At 37.0% G+C, this 19,282-nt stretch overlaps 1 protein-coding gene across 1 annotated transcript; it reads right to left on the bottom strand.

Annotated features, from left to right (window-relative positions):
* Positions 1-13,548: 13,548 nt before the first annotated feature.
* Positions 13,549-14,487, bottom strand: LOC131895030 (olfactory receptor 6C3-like). The gene has a single exon (XM_059245411.1). It carries the CDS (start codon positions 14,485-14,487, stop codon positions 13,549-13,551), a length of 939 nt encoding a protein of 312 aa, XP_059101394.1.
* Positions 14,488-19,282: the final 4,795 nt, after the last annotated feature.

The raw sequence follows: 19,282 nt of genomic DNA, 5'->3' as shown, positions 1-19,282 counted from the left end.
CTGTGAAGTTGAAGTCTGGATTGCTTTGGAGACCCCAAGATTCTGGAGATGCTGGAGCCATGGGATACCTGCTGAGGAGAGCTGCTAACAGGCAGTGGAACCGGTCCAAGAGAAAGAAATATGTTGTAGTCAAAAAAGCTGAAAAGAGTTGGATATTTGAAGAGTGCTTTGATATCAGACACAGAGATGCAGAGTTTGGAGTCTGCTCAGCTGGTTTTAGGTCTTGCTTTGGACTAGTATTTCCTCACTATGCTCTCTTTCCTAGGGTTTTGAAACAGTAATGTATATCCTGTGTTGGAAGTATATGATGCATTTTTTTAATTTTGATTTTATAGGGGATTACAGTTAAGAGATTGTATGAATCTCGAAAGATACTTTGAACTTTGGAATTTTAAACATTGTTGATACTGTGATAGACTAAGGGGACTTTTGAAATTGGACTAAATGTATTTTGCATTATGGTATTGTTATAAGCTTCTGGGGACCAGGTAGTGGAATATGGTGTTTTGAATATAATTGCCCCCATAAGCTCATAGGGAGTGGCACTATTAGAGGTATGGCCTTGTTGTGGGAACTGTGTCATGAGGGGTGGGCTCTGAGGTCTCACATATGCTCAAGCCATGACCAATGTTTCAGTTTACTTCCTGTTGCCTGTGGGTCAAGATGTAGCTCCTTCTCCGCTCGCATCTCCTTTTCCAGAACCATGTCTGCCCACATGCAGCCGTGTCCTACCATGATGATAGTGGACTAAACCCCTAAACTGTAAGCTACCCAATTAAATGTTTTGCTTTATAAGAATTGCCTTATCCTGCTGTATATAATAAATGCACTGAGATTTCTGGGTTGTTGCATAGTTTATGCTATTCTATTTGACTGAGCATGGCCCACTATATCCAAACTTTTCCGTTATATGTATTGTCTGCCCTTTATCTACTCCTTCATCACATCAGTCAGATTATCAGGACCAAACCATATTGGACACAGTATTTCATGGTAATCCATACACATTTTGTCATCTGAAAAGACTAAAGACTATTGACAACCAACAACTCATCTATAAAACACAAATAAGAAATTCTATATTTGTTAGAAGATATCCAAATACCCACTTAAGTGGCAGTCATCTATTGCAAGGACCACCAGAAGAACATCCTTGATGTTCCCAAGGAAATAGGCTAACAGACAGAGACTCCAAAAAGACAGCCTTAGAGATTCCTTAAGATTTAGCACTTTTCCCTCCAAAGACAGATGATATAAAATCAAAGTATGTTTCCCAAGAGGAATAAGAAAGTGACAAACAAAGAGGATCATGGGAAATAAGATACTATCACCTCAAGTCCTCCACTGAAAAAACAATTAAAGGAATACATGACTCATTCTACTTGAGTAGAGATGCCAACCTGGGAATGGTAGCTTACTATTCATAGAACAGGGACTGACTTCATGGTAAAACATTTATGTCAGGCCTTCACTCTATACTTACATTAATAGCTCTGACCATCTCCATCCTCCTATGTTTATTGAGCCAGTCCAGGAAAAGGGAAGTTATTCAGGTAGGGAATGACAAATAGGCTTTACTCATATGCTTTCTTGTGCCAACTTCACATATTTGTGGGTGTTTGTTGATAACTTCACTGGCTTGATAGAAGCTTTCCCCACTAGAACTGAAAAGGACACTGAAGTAGCAAAGATCTGAGTGAAATAATCTCTGTTTGGCATCTCTCACTCATTCAAGAGTGATAATAGATCTTCTTTTATTTCACAGGCAATCCAGTCTGTTCTAGGAAAATATGGATAAAATAGTATCTTTTGTGCTTGGCAACCATTAGGCAAAGTCAAAAAGACAAACCAAACTTGAAACGTGATCCTAATTAGTCTTATCAATAAAATTCAGGAGTCAAATATTGGGGTAATAACCTGAAAGATCAGAGAGGCAGAGCACCAGCCATTAGAGACTTCTTACTTCTATGAATCCTCAGATTAAAAGGGGGCCAAGATCCTGTCTCCACCTCTTAAGTGCTGGGGTTAATGGCATGAGCTTCCCATGTGCTGGGATTAAAGGTGTGAACCACCCTTGCTTGGCCTCTATGGTTAACTAGTGGCTAGCTCTGCCCTCTGATCTCCAGACAAGCTTCATTTGTTAGATCACAAACAAAATATTATATAACATTTCCCCCCTTTTGTCTAAATAAAAATCAAAGGTTTTAACTAACAGAAAAACTACATACAATAAATACAATAACTATATACAAACATATACAGGCAATAATTACATTAACAATGTCTAGTCCACTAGCATTTGACAAATACAGAGAAAATACTCCATGATCTATCCTATCTTGGTGAGTCCAAAATGTTTGTTGTACCTAACTCACTTTCTATCCTAACTTGTATTACCAAACCAAAACTATCTTATGTCTCTCAACCTAATATACTTTACACCTCTTTTGTGAGTTTCTTTTCTGAATCTGGTAACAATGAAAACTATAACTATCTAGTCATCAGCTCCATCAGAGACCTGAGAAGGACGTGATATTACCCGAGTAAACAGGAAGTTCAGAGCAAATAACTTCCAAAATTAAAAAATGACGGAAACTCTTGGTTGCCTGGACAGTCACCCAAGGTTCCTCTGCAACATTGGGGCATCCATCTTTGGCCTAGAATATCTGACAGACTTTTCTGTGAAGCAGGATTTTTGAAAGACTGTCCTGCCTTGTCTTGGCAAGGTTCTGCAGTCTCTTTTGTGTCCTGCTTGTCCATTTTGGACAGCATACTGTCAGCAGTTCAGGTAAGGGCACTTTTTTGCCCAGTGGCTAACTTTTGCCACAAAAAAGTAAACTCTATATGGAGTTTCTTCAATGTCCATCATCTTCTCTGAAGTAGATTGGTGCTGCCAGAAGCAGATACGTCTCATTGTCATAAAAAAGAACCTCATGTTATTAAAACATCTTAAATGCCACATTCTGTAGATCTCTGAAGCATTTGAAGATCACTTGCCTACCTAAAATATCTCTATTTGACCTTGAAAACATACCAAACATGACTACAAGTTTGATTGTAATAGGTGACTAACTACTAACCTAATTTCTTTATTATCTTAAATAGTTTGTAATAATTTTTAAGGACTAGAAATATATATTACATTGTTAGATGAGCTGTATAGATACAATACCTTGAACAAGAGTAGAAACATATGTACAGTATGTTCTAACTTACTAAAAACAACCTTAAATTTGTATAAATATATAAAAATCCATATCAATGTAAAATATTTAAAACTAATAGTTGCTTTTTTGGTTTAAAAGTAGATTCAATAATCTACCTTTCTATCCTATCATTTCTATAACATACATACAGTAAAACAAAACTAGCCTCAAATGTGTATCAATATACAAAAAATCCAAGCCAATGTGAAATATTTAAAACTAGTAGTAGCCCTTTTAGTCTAAAAGTAGACTCAATAATCTATCATTTTTATCCTTTGTCTATATCCCCTCTTTTTCTTTTTATAATGAGATCCCTGAATCTAATCTCCTTTATTCAGCTTTTTCCCTACCATTACCAATAACAACTTGTAACCAATGACAAATATCTATAACCCACTGAATTACCAAAACAATCCACCCTACCTCTTGGGAATGTGGGCATCATGTTCTTAAAATTATTTGCTGCTGTCTGAAAAAATATTGGGATAATTGTCAAGTCCTGGGAGAGCTAGCTGTATCATTTGTTGTCCAGTCTCTGTATAATGGGAAAGTGCAGGGCTTGTCTACAAAAAGACAATTTGTGTTATGTGTCTGTAGAGAACAGCAAAAACAAACAACAAAAAATCAGTGAAGGTTTCTTTTGGCCCTGTGTAACTTTAGCAAATGACTCAGTTCTGTTTCTGACTTCTTCACTTCTGTCCCAAGCATTCAAAGCTGCTTCATGGCATAGAGCCAGGATGTGGTCATCCTATAGAGACAGTCTTTGTACATCAGCATAATTGCCCTCTCCAAGAAGTTGGTCTTAGGAAATGTCGATACCTCTAGCCCTACTTTGTTGTTCAATGGTCCTAGCCTCATCTTTCCACCAGGTCCTCCATTGCAATTGAAGGGGTCCAGGGAAAATCCATAACCCACCAGGATAGGGAGCTGTCTGTCTGAAAAATGCACACAGAGGATCGTGGTGGAAGAATGTGAGGTGGAAGCTGCCTGAAGGCAGAGGTAGCCGGTGGTGAGGGCCTAACTCTGGAGGCATTTGAAGTCAAGCGCCTGTGGAGTTTGCTGTAGAGAGGCTGACACCAAAAAAATCCCAAACTTGCTCAGAGGGCTTGGGGAAAAAAAGAAAGGAAAATGTTGTTTGATTTTTACTCTTTTTTTTTGGGGGGGGGCGCCATCCAGCTCCCAAATAAATTCACACACAGAGGCTTATTCTTACTAATGCCCGGCCTTAGCTTGGCTTAGTTTCTTGCCAGCTTTCCTTAATTTATTCCAACTGCCTTTTGTCTCTGGGCTTTTCCCATTTTCTAAATTCTGTAAATCTTACTCTTGCTCCGTGGCTCACTGTGTAGCTGGGTGGCTGGCCCCTGGAGTCCTCCTTTTCTGGCTCCTCAAGCTTAGATCTCTGATCTTTCCCCCCAGTTTTCTCCTTCTATATATACTCTCTGCTTGCCAGCCCCACCTATCCTTTCTCCTGCCTTGCTACTGGCCTGTTCTTTATTAAACTATCAGGTGTTTTATACAGGCACAGTAACACAGCTTCAGAGAGTTAAACAAATGTGATATAAACAAAAGTAACACACCTTAAAATATTCTACTACAGGTGAACTTAGTTAGCAAGGCAGTGACTCTGGCAGGAACCCCTGAGTGCAGCTCTGGCATGTGCAAAGCCATGGGCAAGTGGCTTTTTGTGAATTCGTGCCCCAAAATTGGATGCCAGATGAAGCGTGATCCTAATTGGTCCTATCAATAAAAAGAGTCAAATATTGGGGTAATAACTTGAAAGGTCAGAGAAGCAGAGCAGCAGCCACTAGAGACTTCTTAAGGCTATGAATCCTCAGGTAGAAAGGGGGCCAAGATCCTGTCTCCATCTGCCTTACATTCCTGTCTCCAACTCCCAAGTGTTGAGATCAAAGGTAACTACCACCACCTGCCCTCTGTGGTTAACTAGTGGCTAACTCCACCCTCTGATCACTAGGCAAACTTTTTTTTTGTCAGAACAGAAAATATCATGCAACACAAACTATTAAACAGATTGTAGCAAAACTTTGTCAAGAAAACTCTGATAAATTGCCAAAACTGTTACTCGTCACCCTCAGGAAAATTATGACACCTCCAAAATCTAACACCAACCTTAGCTCCTATAAATTGCTATATAGAAGACCTTTATTCACATTAGATCTCATTATAGACTCTGGGGCCAGTCAGATAACTCAATACATAGTAAATACAAGACAAATCAAGAAGACCTGGGAAGATGGGAACCAGGCTATGCCTGGTAGAGGATGGAGTTACAAAGGTTGTGGAACCTGGGGATCAAATTCTCCTTAAAATCTGAAAAAAAGGATCCACAGAATGTTTGTGTCCTCAGTGGGGAGACACGAGTGGGTGGTCTTGAGCACCTTCACAGCTGTCAAACTGCTGGGAGTCAACAGTTGGTTTCATAGCTCCCAGATAAAACAATGACCTCCAACAAAGAAATCTTAACTGAATACCCAGATGAAACTCTGCACACCTGGGAACTGATGGAAGCATTCAAGCTTCTCTTTAAAAAACAAAGATACTCTGGTCACTATTGACCCAGGTTTTCTGAAACATGCCTGCTCTGGCTCTTTCTGCCTCTCTCTAGTAATTCTATCTCTCAAAACAGTGCATTAGAGATTTCCTCCTCCTGAAAAATCCTTTCTCTTGAACTATTATTCCTTCCCTTTTCTTCAGGAGTAAGACATCTATTAGTTCCTATTTTAAACAAGGCTGCTGACTTCACAAGCTCCTCTGATTGCTGGCTTTATTCCAAAATATAACAACTGCATCAGTAATTTAAATCTCCTAGGCACCTCCCAACTGATGTGGAGGAAATTGCCCACACTAAGGCTTCAGACATGGTTTTAAAGCATGCCCTACACAGTTAAACCATTGACAGTGTCGTGGGAGGCAACTTTAATCACCAAACTTGAAGGCTGCCTACTCAGGACATATCTTTGGGACAGAGGGCACATAATTTTCCTTGAGAAAAAAAAGGTTTGTTTTTTCTAATTTTAATGGAGCTAGCTCATTCTTAGGAATAGGAACTGTCTCTCTGGGTGATTTCAGTGTGTAATTTGTATAGAAAGGAAAGGGATGATCACACTGAGAGCTAGAGGGTGACAAGACTCGGACTCTAAATACTATGAAATAACTAGGTTTCCTCTTTGCTTCATAAGATGAATTTTCCCAATGATTTCCCTTATAAGATATGCTTTAATTTCTGTTCCAAATTCTCTATATTGAACAATTTTCAATGAAGGATATATAAGGAAACCCCCATTTTATTGATATATAAGTTTAAACAAACTTTCACAAACTTTTATTTGGAATTAGTTTTTTTAACACTTTTGTGTAATTCATTCTTTATATATACACGCTATCTTCAGAGTCTGGTTTTAATTAAAAAGATGCATTTCTCATAAAAGCTTGAGGTCAAAATGTGCCTTCTCACTAAATCAATGCAGTTTACTTTCTTTTCTAGATTGAAATTCCTAGAATAACATACTCACATTGGGACTTATGTTTTCTCTTTTTCTTTTTGAGATTATAATAAAGCTATAATCTTTCTCCCTTATCTTTCATCTCTTCAGATTCTCCTGTATTCTACTCTTCAAATTCATGACCTCTTTTTAAATTATTATTGTATGCATATGTGTATGTATGTATATACATACATATTCCTAAATATATATATAGTTTTACTCTTAAACTTACTTTAATTTTTAGATTTATGGATAATACAGTTGCTCATTGTGTTTTTATACTGATAAAGCTGTGAAGGAATGTAGGAAGAGATGTGAGAAAATGGCATAGTAGGTCTTCAGAGAGTTCATGAGACCGTCATTCAATGAACATTCTCTAGTCAGTCTTCTAACACCAAAAAACAGACTTAAAAGGAGTCTAGTATGACTTGGTTCAAGTAAATGATCCAATATTTGGCTCTAGGGATGTTATGCTATGTTTCTATTATAAACTGTTTATGGAAATTCAATAAATTATATTCATTTACCAACATAAAAATTACTGGTAACTATAAACATTCTTAATTCATAGAACCTTAAACTATTCTAAGGATGTATTTGGCATGAGAATGAAGATCACCTCCAAGCATCTAACTAATCTATTCAGCTTCTTTTTTTGGAATGTACACTTGTATCTTATCCTGGTAGAATATGGCTTAAGTTTTTAAAAAAAATTTATTTACTTAATTTTATGTGTATGAGTGTTTTGCCTGTATGTATGCCTCTGCACCATGTGTGTGCATGGTACACATGTAATGGTAAGGGGAGGGCATCTGATCCTTTGAAAATGGAGTTACAAGTATTTGTGAGTTACTATGTGGGTGCTGGGAACTGAACCCAAATCCTCTGCAAGAGCAACAAGTGTTCTTAATTAGGTTATTAATCTCTCGATTCTCTCCACCCATTTCATCAAAATTACTTCCAAATTTGTTTTTTAAGAATCTGAGATAGATAAGTGATTCCAATTGAAAATTAGCCATAATAATTAATATTTGCTAATTATTATCATTACAATTCATCTTCAGAGCTTTTATTTTGAAAATCTTTTATCCTGCTCTTCACAATTATCTGTCATCAGTGTATATCAACAACAACTCTCCAAATAAACAATGAAGGAAACAGAGGAAGTGGATCTGGGGGAGAGGGGAGGTAGGGGGAGCTAGAAGGAGTGGAAGGGGGAAAGTGTGTTTGTGATGTATTTTATGAGAGAATAATCTATTTTTTTTTGAGACAGGGTTTCTCTGCGTAGCTTTGGTGCCTGTCCTGGATCTCGCTCTGTAGACCAGGTTGGCCTTGAACTCACAGAGATTCACCTGGCTCTGCCTCTCAAGTGCTGGGATTAAAGGCATGTGCCACCACTGCCTGGCTGAGATTAATCTATTTTTAATAAAAAAAAAGATATAGGCAATTACATGATGATGATATGGAGGAAACTTCTACATTGAAGGATATATTAGATAGATTTGAAAGGTCAAAGCACATTTCTTTGTAAGATATACTGGAAAGTGACTTTATTTATTGATGGTGTTTGTGTTTACATGCATGTACCTATTGTGGAATAATCTTTTTGTACACTGTGAAGATGTGTCTTTGCCAACGCACCTTCTGATTGGTTTAATAAAGAGCCGAATGGCCAATAGCTAGACAGAAAGAAGTTTGGCGGGACTTTCAGATGGAGAGAAAAGAGCCAGACACACAGAGGAGACAGGAGATACAAGATAGAAGAGAGGTAACACCACATAATAGAATGCAGATTAATATAAACGGGTTAATTTAAGTTATAAGAGCTAGTTAGGAACAAGTCTAAGCTATAGGTCAAGCTTTCATAATTAATAAGAAGTCTCTGTCTCATTATTTGGGAACTGGCTGGCAGGACAAAACAAAAACAAAAACAAAAACCACAAAACCTCATTCCATATGACACCCAATGTGGGGCTTGGATATCCAAACACAGGGCCTGAGAAAACTAAGAAAATTTCTGGACAAGGAGCTAGATGTGGCTTTCTAGTCTTACTGTCTCTCAGGTGGGCCAGTGCTTGGCATACAGAGGTGTGAGGTGGAGCCAGCCACCAGCACCATGTGTTAGACCCATGTGTTAAGCTGAGCTGTGTGGCAGCTGACATGGCAGTTTAAAATTTGTTTCATGCAGTTAGAGAATGCTGCATGTGCTCAGTAAAGACGGATTCAGACAGAAGAAACCTCTAAACATGTTACAGTGTGTTTAAAAAATGTATGTAGGCTTAAGAAAAGAAAAAATGGATATAGATAGTCATAAAAAGCATAAAAGTATAATAAAATAAAATATAAAAGTATAATAAAATAAAAGTATAATAAAATAAAATCTTTAAAGCAAAAAATAAAATAACATCATAAGCCATGTAAATATGGAAAATACACAGGGAGTCTGGATCCTGTGTGGTGTCTTGTTGACTTGGAATTTTTGATTGCTGATGAGTGAACAACAGCTGCTGAGAGACATGAGATTGTAAGAGGGACTGCTGAATTCAACCAGCCTAGATACTTTAGGAATTCATTAACTTTAAAATGGATGTCTGAAAATCTATTGCTTTGGGGAAGAGGTTACACTTTTGTTTCCACAGAAAATGAAAGGCTGTGGGTTCTTTCAAGGTTGATAGAGATCAGGTTTGTTCAGGGAAGACCCTCTGGAAATCCTGGCTATAGACATTAAGAAATAGACCTAGAAAAACTATGTATGTTACCTTTGAAAGTCTGTGTATTTTCAGAGCAAGGGGACCAGACACCAATGAAAATGTGTGGCCCAGGTGATCCAGCCTCAGAGTGCCTCTTTGTGGTTTCCTCAGAGTTCTATACACAGAATAGCCTCAAGGCTGCTGGCTGAGACAGTCCAGCCTCACAGACTATTCTGGTCAGGACTACAGATAAGCCTGGCACTTTCCCATTACACAGATACTGAACAACAAATGTTATGGCTAGTTTTCCCTGGACTTGACCATTATCTCAATTTTCTCAGGTCCTCTAAAGATGCTGTTACCCACAGATAAAAGGAAGCAGTCTAGAGAACATGTTGCTCACATTACGAAGATTTGGGGTGGGTGGTTTTTGGACATTCAGTGGTTATAGATGCTTGTCATCATTTAAGGGGGTTGGTTATAAATTGTTCCTGGTCAGGGAGAAACCTAAACAAAGATTAGATTCAGGGATCTCTGAAGGGAAAAGGAGGATATTGTATAGAAATGATGGGATAAAAAGATGGGTTGTTGAGTCTACTTTTAAACAACCACTAGTGTCAAGTACTTTACATTGGTATGGATTTTTGTATATTGATACAAATTTAAGGTTATTTTTTGTTATAATGTATGTATGTTTCTACTCTTAAAAATATAAAGTTTTAGTCCTTGAAAGCAATTTAGGATAATAAAGAAAGACAGGTTAATATTTAGTCATCTACAACAACCAAACTTACAGTCATGTTAGGCATGTTTTCAAGGTCAAACAGATATATATTTTAAATAGAGAAATGGTCTTCAAACACTTCAAAGACCTACAGAATATGGCATTTAAAATGTTTTAATAACACAAGCTTTTCGTGACAGTGAGATATGTCTGCTTCTGGAAGCTCCAATTTACTTCAACAGAGGATGACAGGCATCAAAGAACCTCCATATGGAGTTTGCTTTCATTTGTGGTAATGTTAGCCACTGGGCAAAGAAACTGCTCTTGCCTTGACTGCTGACAGTATGATGTCCAAATTGGACAAGCAGGACACAAAGGAAGACAACTGCCAAACTTTACCAAGGCAAGATAGGAAAGTCCTTTAAAATTTCTGCTTTACAGAAAAGTCTGTCAGATATGCTAGGCCTATAGGCCAAAGATGGATGCCCCAAAATTGCAGAGGAACCTTGGGATGACTGTCCAGGCAGCCAGCTGTTTCTGTCATTTATTTAGTTTTGGAAGCTGTTTGCTCTGCACTTCCTGTTTACTCAGGCAATATTATGTCTTTCCTGGGTCTCTGATGGAGTTGAAGATATTAGATAGTTATAGTTACAGTCTTTCTTAGTTATGATAGAAAATAAACTAGATACAAACATTTGGACTCCCCAAGATAAGATAGATATTAGAGTATTTTCTCTAAATTTGCCAAATAGTAATGGACTGGACATTGTAAATATAATTTTTACCTGATATTTTTTCTTATTGTATATAATTTTACTATGTTAGCTGTAAAACCTTTCTTTTTTATTTAGACAAAAAGGGGGAAGTGTTGTTCAATAACCCTTTTGTATACAGTGAAGATGTGTCTTTGCCAACGCACCTTCTGATTGGTTTAATAAAGAGCTGAATGGCCAATAGCTAGACAGAAAGAGGTTTGGCGGGACTTTCAGATGGAGAGAAAAGAGCCAGACACACAGAGGAAACAGGAGGTACAAGATAGAAGAGAGGTAACACCACATAATAGAACATAGGTATATAAGTGGGTTAATTTAAATTATAGGATATAGTTAGGAACAAGCTTAAGCCATAGGCCAAACTTTCATAATTAATAAGTCTCCATGTCATTATTTGGCTAGTAGGACAAAAAAAGACACATTCCATGTATCTATTCATGTTTATGTTTTGCTTCTATTAATAGTATTTTATTTATGTACTAGATCAGTGGTTCTCAACATTCTTAATGATGCAACCCTCTAATACAGTTCCTTATGTTGTGATGACCCCCAGCCCTAAAACTTTTGTTGCTACTTCATAACTGTATTTTGTTATTATTATGAATCATAATGTAAATATAAGTTATGCAACCCAAAGGGATTGTGGCCTACAGGTTGAGAACCACTGTTCAAGATGACCATTTTCCTTAGTGACACAGTAACTTTGGATTTTTCTTTTTTCTTTTCTCTTTTCTTTTCCTTTTCTCCCTCCCTCCCTCCCTCCTTACCTCCCTCCCTCCCTCTCTCCCTTCCTCCTTCCTCTCCCTTCCTTCTTTCCTTCCTTCCTTCCTTCCTTCCTTCCTTCCTTCCTTCCTTCCTTCCTTCCTTCCTTTATAGTTTCTTTCATGTGTGAGTGTGTATCTGCATGAGTCTGTAAGCACTATTTATATGCCTGTGGAGGCCAAAAGAGTGTGTTGGATTTTTGGAAGTGAAGTAGGTGGTTGTGAGCCACCTGATATGTGCACTAGGAAATAATCTTGTCAATTGCAGGAGTATTAATCCTTTTAAACCTTGAGCCATCTTTTCAACCACAATAGCTTTGATATCCTAGTATTTTCAACTTTTCTATATTTATTAAACTCTTCCTCTCTTTTGTTATACCTTAATAGATGGAGGTAATTAGAAAAATTACACTTGGTTTATCTCTTCTTCAGAATTTAGTCAATGCATGAGGGAAAAGGATAATAATTTAACTAAAAGTATGAGCAATAAATCGCTTAGCTTCACATTATATAAAAATACATTTCAACCAGCTCACATATTGAAGGGTCTAAGTTATGACAAAGGATTTCTGTTCACCAGAATAAATCAAAGACTCATCAGGAAAACCCATGGAATTTTCAGAAGACTTATTTTATTAGGTTTTTCTCTTTATCATTTTTCAAAATGATTTATGTAATTCATTGTAGAGTATGAATAAAATATATTAATTACCTTCAACAATAATGGGTGAGATTAATTCTCAGCATAAATATTAGTGTTTATAGAGTCAAACCAAGTGAAAGAGACTATTAAATTACATCTAGTAATTTAGTAAATACTAACATTTATATCCATAAAGGTTTATGGAAACTATGTGCTCAAAATCTCATGTTTTATTTTTTAGATAGAACATAATTTCTCATTTATGACACTATAAGTTCAACTTCATATCTCAGAACTTATATGGCTTTGTTTTTATTCTTTTTTTTTTGTTTTTTTGAGACAAGATTTCTCTGTATAGCTTTGGTGCCTGTGCTGGATCTTGCTCTGTAGACCAGGCTGGCCTCAAACTCACAGAGAGCTGCCTGGCTCTGCCTCCTGAGGGCTGGGATTAAAGGTGAGTGCCACCACTGGCTGGTTGAGTTTGTTTTTAGAGATATAGAGAAAAATTCAAATGGGCTGTTTCGATTTGTGATTTTAGTTTAGTTAAATTCTCTAAGGTGCAGTTTTTATTTTCAAAATAAAATAAAAATTTTCAGATTTTTTTGAGAATTGAAAATGTATAAATAATTGTGCTCTAAAAATTGTGCAGCACCAAGGCTCTGAGAACAGCTGTATTATTCCTTTTCAAATTGTAATGAAATCTCAGATTTGATAGTATATTCCCAGCAGTTGGGATTTATTAAAGGCATTATTTATTTTTGCAAATACAAGTGTTTATACTTGATTTCATTTAACCTTATAAACATTGAGAAATTTTTATTCTTATTTTCAAATTAAAGCATTGAGGTTTAGAGAGATTTCATAACTTTCAATAATTCACATGACTAGCAGTTATTAAATATCATCAGATTATGAATAAATAATGTTTTCTTCAAAACAGAACTACCTAACCTATAATTTATTAAAAGAGGGATATGGAGATATTTTTGATTTTATCAATATAAAATGAATGTCAAACAACAAACATTTTAGCCCCATTTGGTCATGTCACATTTCAAAACATAATTTCAGCTTATATATCTTACTTGAGTTGGTTTAAGTTGTGTTTTGAATAATGAATTGAATGGAAATGGAGAGCTTTGAACTGCCTTCAATATGTCCAACTTACCTGTGACAGAAAATAATACAAATTTCACTTTATCTTTATTAAATATTCACAATGGTATATCTTCACATTAACACATTCTTTCATTTGCTTCTGTAAAGTGCTACTTTGTAAAATAAGTCTTTGAAAGCTCGTTTTACTTGCTGGTTCCTTAAGGTATAAATAAAGGGATTCAACATGGGAGCAATTGATGTGTTGAGAACAGCTACTGCTTTTGTTAATGATGCCCTTTCCTGTGCAGAAGGTTTCACATAGATAAAAATGCAGCTTCCATAGGACATAGAGATGACAATCATGTGAGAGGAACAGGTGGAGAAAGCCTTTTTCCTCTGGCTGGCAGATGGGAACCTCAGAATGGTGCTGATGATGCAGATGTACGACAGGATCACTAGTGCCAACGTGAATAGCAGAGTGACAAAAGCGAAGTAAAAGCCGATCATCTCCAGACTCCTTGTATCTGAGCAGGAGAGCTGTAAGATGGGGAAGTAGTCACAGGAGAAGTGATCGATGACATTAGAAGCACAGAAATCTAACTTGAGGACCAGCATGAGTGGTGGGAAGATGGTCAGAAATCCTGCCAGCCATGCTGTGAGAACAAGAAGGGTGCAAACTTTCTGGTTCATGATGGTGGTGTAATGCAGTGGTTTGCAGATGGCGACATAGCGATCATAAGACATAGCAGTTAGAAGAAAGAACTCAGACACCCCCATGGAGATGAAGAAAAATAACTGAGCCAAATAGTTGTTATAGGAAATGGTCTTGACTTTAGTAATTATTGACCCTAAAAATCTGGGGATGGAAACGCTGGTGAATGTAATTTCTAAGAAGGAGAAGTTCTGGAGGAAGAAATACATAGGAGTCTTTAAGTGAGAGTCTAGCAAGGTGAGGATGATGATGATTAAGTTTCCAGTGATACTTAATATGCAAGTTATTAATAAAAAGATGAAAAGTACAAGTTGAAGTTCTGGATCATCTGTTATGCCCAAGAGCACAAACTCTGTGATCACAGTGTGGTTTCTCATACTGATACTTTTCTTTGAACAAAATCTATTGGTTAAAATGAAACAAAAAATTTAATTTAGTAATATGAAAGTTGACAGAGGAGTAAAAAGTTAAAGGAAGATGGTGTATGAGGAAAGGGCTGTTAGGGGAGTCAAATAAAACTAAGAATATATGATAAAGCTATATACAGTCCTCCTATACTTTAAAGTAGCTAAAATAAGGTTTAAAAGAAGGAGACTAAATGGAAGTACTTTGCATGGGTAATCAACACTGCTCTAATAGCAGTAGACTTTAAATTAAAACATTATTGCCAGGTATGAGACACCTCCCTATGAACTGTTGGCCAATCATCCCCCAGAAACTCTCAAAGCAACGCAGACTATTGCCATTATTTTTGGTTTCCCACCAAAACTAGAAATTAGTACCCTATTGCTGAAAATATCATATAGTCTAGATATAGAGTATTAGGATTAATAGAATACAGAATATTCAAGTTTAAACTAGGCTGGACAGTTTCATCATGTTGGCTAGTATTCACAGTGCTGGAAGGTTCTATGCAGGCGGAGGAGGGTGAAGAGTAATAACTAGCCATATTCAGTTGTAGGTCCTTTGGGATGCAACACTGAACTGCCTGAAAATATATGCCCACCAGGTCAATAGTGACATGAATGTTCTAAGGGTACCCAATAGCTTCCATATTGGATTTGAGACCTACTCCAATGGGGGGAACACGTGCCTGCCTCTGTAGAACTGGTCAAAAGTCTGCGGACAGAGAGGTCACAGTTCCTCTTGGTGAATATTCTATGAATTTTTTTCAAATGGAAATGTAAACTTCCTTCTAAATATTTATGTTTATACCCATAGATGAATGTGGCTCTCAGCTTTGGTTTAAAGACCCTCTTTAAGCAGTGTGGGATGGGTCAACATACTGGAAATTAGTGGCTGTTGAGTGTTTGGTCCTAAACAGGACGTCTGTTATACTTCACTATCCACCAGCATCCAGTGAACATTGCAGAAAAGAGGGTGAATAAACTGTGGGCAGCCCGAACTGACCTATTCTGGTGATGGGATGACCAAACACCCTAATTGTCGTGCTAGAAACCCCATCCAATGACCTAGGGAACCGGATGCAGAGATCCACAGCCAGGCCTCAGGTGAAGCTCCAGGAGTCCAGATGGCGAGAATGAGGAGGGTTTATATGAGCGAGAATTGTTGAGACCAAGGTTGAAAAAAACACGGGGACAAATAGTCAAACAAATGGAAACACATGAACTATGAACCAATAGCTGAGGAGCCCCCAACTGGATCAGGCCCTCTGGATAAGTGAGACAGTTGATTAGCTTGATCTGTTTGGGAGGCATCCAGGCAGTGGGACCAGGACCTGTCCTCAGTGCATGTGCTGGCTGTTTGGAACCTGGGGCTTATACAGGGATACTTGGCTCAGCCTGGTAGGAGGGGACTGGACCTGCCTGGACTGAATCTACCAGGTTGAACTCAATCCTCAGGAGGAGATGGGAATGGGATGTGGGCTGGCGGGGGGAAGGCAGGAGGGGGGGGCGGGAGGGGGGAGAGCAAGGGAATCCGTCGATATGTAAAATTAAATTAAATTATAAAATAAAAAAATAAACTGTGGGAACCATAGGATGGGGAGGAGCTCTGTATTCTGGATAGGGCACGGCTGTTGCAATAGTGAACGCGCAGCAGCTGTCTGCTACTTCAAAAGAATTTGTAAAATAGAAAATAAATTATTTTAATGCAATGTGTTTGAAAAAATATAGTGTTATCATTTTCATTGACATGATACAATGGCTTCCTCTCCCTGTTAGAATTATTGTAAGTATTTGTTCATTCCTCATAAAGGAGAAACCATTGATGCATACTGTATTGAAAGGGAAAAATGTGTTTACAGATATTTGTTTATAGATCCCTCATCCATGAGTTTACATAAAGACTCTACAAGTGCCCACAATTTCTATACATGCAATGCCCTGAATTATAGATTGTTGTAATAACATTTATCAACTTCACCGATAGTTTGAATAGTCAGATACTGTGTTCTAAAAAAATGGATGGTTTTAGGACTGAAATGTGTAAGGTTTTGTGTTGAATCTGATGCTATATGATAATTTACAATAACTTATTGGGTGGAATTGATAATACAATAAATAACGAACACAGTTATGGTTATTATACTTTTCAGTCTTAGTACATATTCTCTTAAATATAATCCCAGAAATGCACTTGTTTGTGCTTACAGAAATGAAGGAGTAGTATCTCCTTGGTTACAAAGATTACCTCCAATTAGAACTCTAATATAATACTATAACACATTGATGTAGTCACATGACTTTTTATGCTTGTTGTTTCAATTATCTATGAACATTTTTTTCTATAGTAACTTTATTTAGGGCTGAATAGATAGCTCAGGAGGTAGAAGCAATTGCCTCTAAGCCTGGGGACCTGAGTTCAATCCCTTGAACCCACGTGGTGGAAGGAGATAACTGACTCCTGGAAGTTGTTCTCTGACTTCAATAAACATGCCAGGGCACATGCATACAATAAATGCTGTACAAAGTTAAAACAAAGCAAAAATCTTTACACTTTTAATCTTCAGCTTTTCAGAGAACAAAAATGAAGTCATGAGGTAAAATTTTAATGCAAATATAACATTGTCTCCATGAGGAAATAGTAATTTCTGAATTATTAGGAATAAATAGAAATTTTCATGGAATATCCTTTATTGAAACCATAAAGCTAGAAATGTAAACAACATGACTTCTATCTGTCTTGGTATGTAGCAATGAATAGCTGACTGTTATATAAGTTCTTTTTTATGTGTGGTGTCATTGGTTTTTAGTAGCAGAAACTGGAATAGTGACAGGAAAATTATTGTGGGTTTTCTTATTTTGAGACAGGGTCTTACTGTGTAGATCAGGCAGGTCTGGAACCCCTAAAGATCCATCTGTCTCTGCTTCCTGACTGCTGCTTTTATTCAAATAATGGACATTTCTCCTCCTTTGCTTGCTTTTTTATAATCAACATTATTTTATATTAATGTATGTATATATCTGTCATTAATATAACATGAAAATTTCAAACCAAAAGACAATCTGCTATTGTGGCTGAAATATATTAAAATATGTGGCCAATAGCAATTAATATGCCTAAGTGATGATTTGAGGAACTCTCCATTTTTTTCCAGTCAAATAAAGTGCTCAGTAACAGATGAAATACACTTATTAAAAGTATATAACATACTTTTTGTTATGTATGATAACACCAATCAAAAATTTGTAATCTTAAATACCTATTTACTTAAAATATGAAACAGTATATTTATACTATTCTTGGGAAGTTTCAAATTTTTTTAAAAAGTATTTTTTATTATTTTTTCATACAATATATCTTGATCATATTCTTTTAACTGCCCCAAGTCCTCCTAAATTTTTCTTATCTCTATGCCCATTCAACTTCATGTTCTATTTTCCTATTTCCTCAGATAAACCCCAATAAATATAAAACAAAAAAAGCAAATGAACTAAATACAAAAGAAAAGAAAACAACAAAGAATAAGACTAAAAACAACAGAACAAAAAGCATAGAGTTTACTTTGTGTTGGCCAACTACCCCTGGGCATGGGGTTTGCCCTACAATGTGATTGACAGACCCAGTGACACTCTCTTGGAGAAAACTGAATTTCCCTTTAGCAGGACCCCTAATGGCACATTGCTGTACCCATAAATAAAACATTGCCCATTCATTGTCAGAGAAACTTCCTCTTGTAGTAAAGAGTAATTGACAGAACCACAGCTGACAATATGTGGAAAGTGACAGAGTTTGGAGCATTCAGCCCTATCTCAAAGTCCTCTTCTCAAGGCTCATGGAGTTATGAGGAAGAAGAGGCTTAACAATGATAAGAGCTTGAGGTCATAGATAACTCCAAGAAAATAGTGTTACCCAGACACAACAGGACTACAGATATGGTATCACAGAGCCTGTGACAGCATATACAAGACAGACACACACACCACACACACACACACACACACACACACACACACACATATACACATACACACTACACACACACACCACACACACACACACACACACACACACACCACACACACACACACACACACACACACCACACACCACACACACACACACACACCACACACACACACACACACACACACACACACACACACACACACACACAGATTTAAGCAAGACAAAATCCCAGCAGGGAGCAGGTAAAGTGAAAACAAAATCCCACCTCTAAAAAAGAACCCATTTGCAATTCTAGAGACTTTGCTGATTCAGTTCAACCTCATGTCTATTACATAAAATCCTCTCACATAGATGAAGAACACTCCTGAAGTACATGAACAATTTCTAGCAGTGTCAGAAGTAAAAATAAATTTATCTAAAATATCTTCTCTGTATGAACATAGCAGCTAGGAACTGGCCTGAAAAACCTATTATCTTAAATCATGACATTTCTTTAATTTCCAGGGAATAGTGGGTGGTGAAACATTTTAAAGTCCTCTGAAGTAGGTAAAGATTGAATATTACATAAGGATAAGACAATTTACCTTCTCTGGTCACTATAAATCCCTGAGAGACTAGCTTGAAGAAAGGAAGGAAGCAATCAGAGGTTAATTCAGATGTAATGCTCTTATGAAATATCTGTCTGGAAAGCACAGCAATATAGGGAGATGAAAATATTGTAGGCCAATGAACTGATGTAATCGACCTTCTTTCTCTTCAGCCAAACTTAATTTTCATAATAAACACATGGGCTACTCTAGA

The sequence above is a fragment of the Peromyscus eremicus genome, chromosome 18 (assembly GCF_949786415.1).
Source record: "Peromyscus eremicus chromosome 18, PerEre_H2_v1, whole genome shotgun sequence".
In the NCBI taxonomy this organism is placed as follows: Eukaryota; Metazoa; Chordata; class Mammalia; order Rodentia; family Cricetidae; genus Peromyscus; species Peromyscus eremicus.
Note: the sequence above shows the minus strand (reverse complement) of the source record. Positions and strands in the feature narration are given on the sequence as shown.

Excerpts from the sequence above, each read along its gene's own strand:
- LOC131895030 (XM_059245411.1), bottom strand. The coding sequence starts at position 14,487 with ATGAGAAACCACACTGTGATCACAGAGTTTGTGCTCTTGGGCATAACA.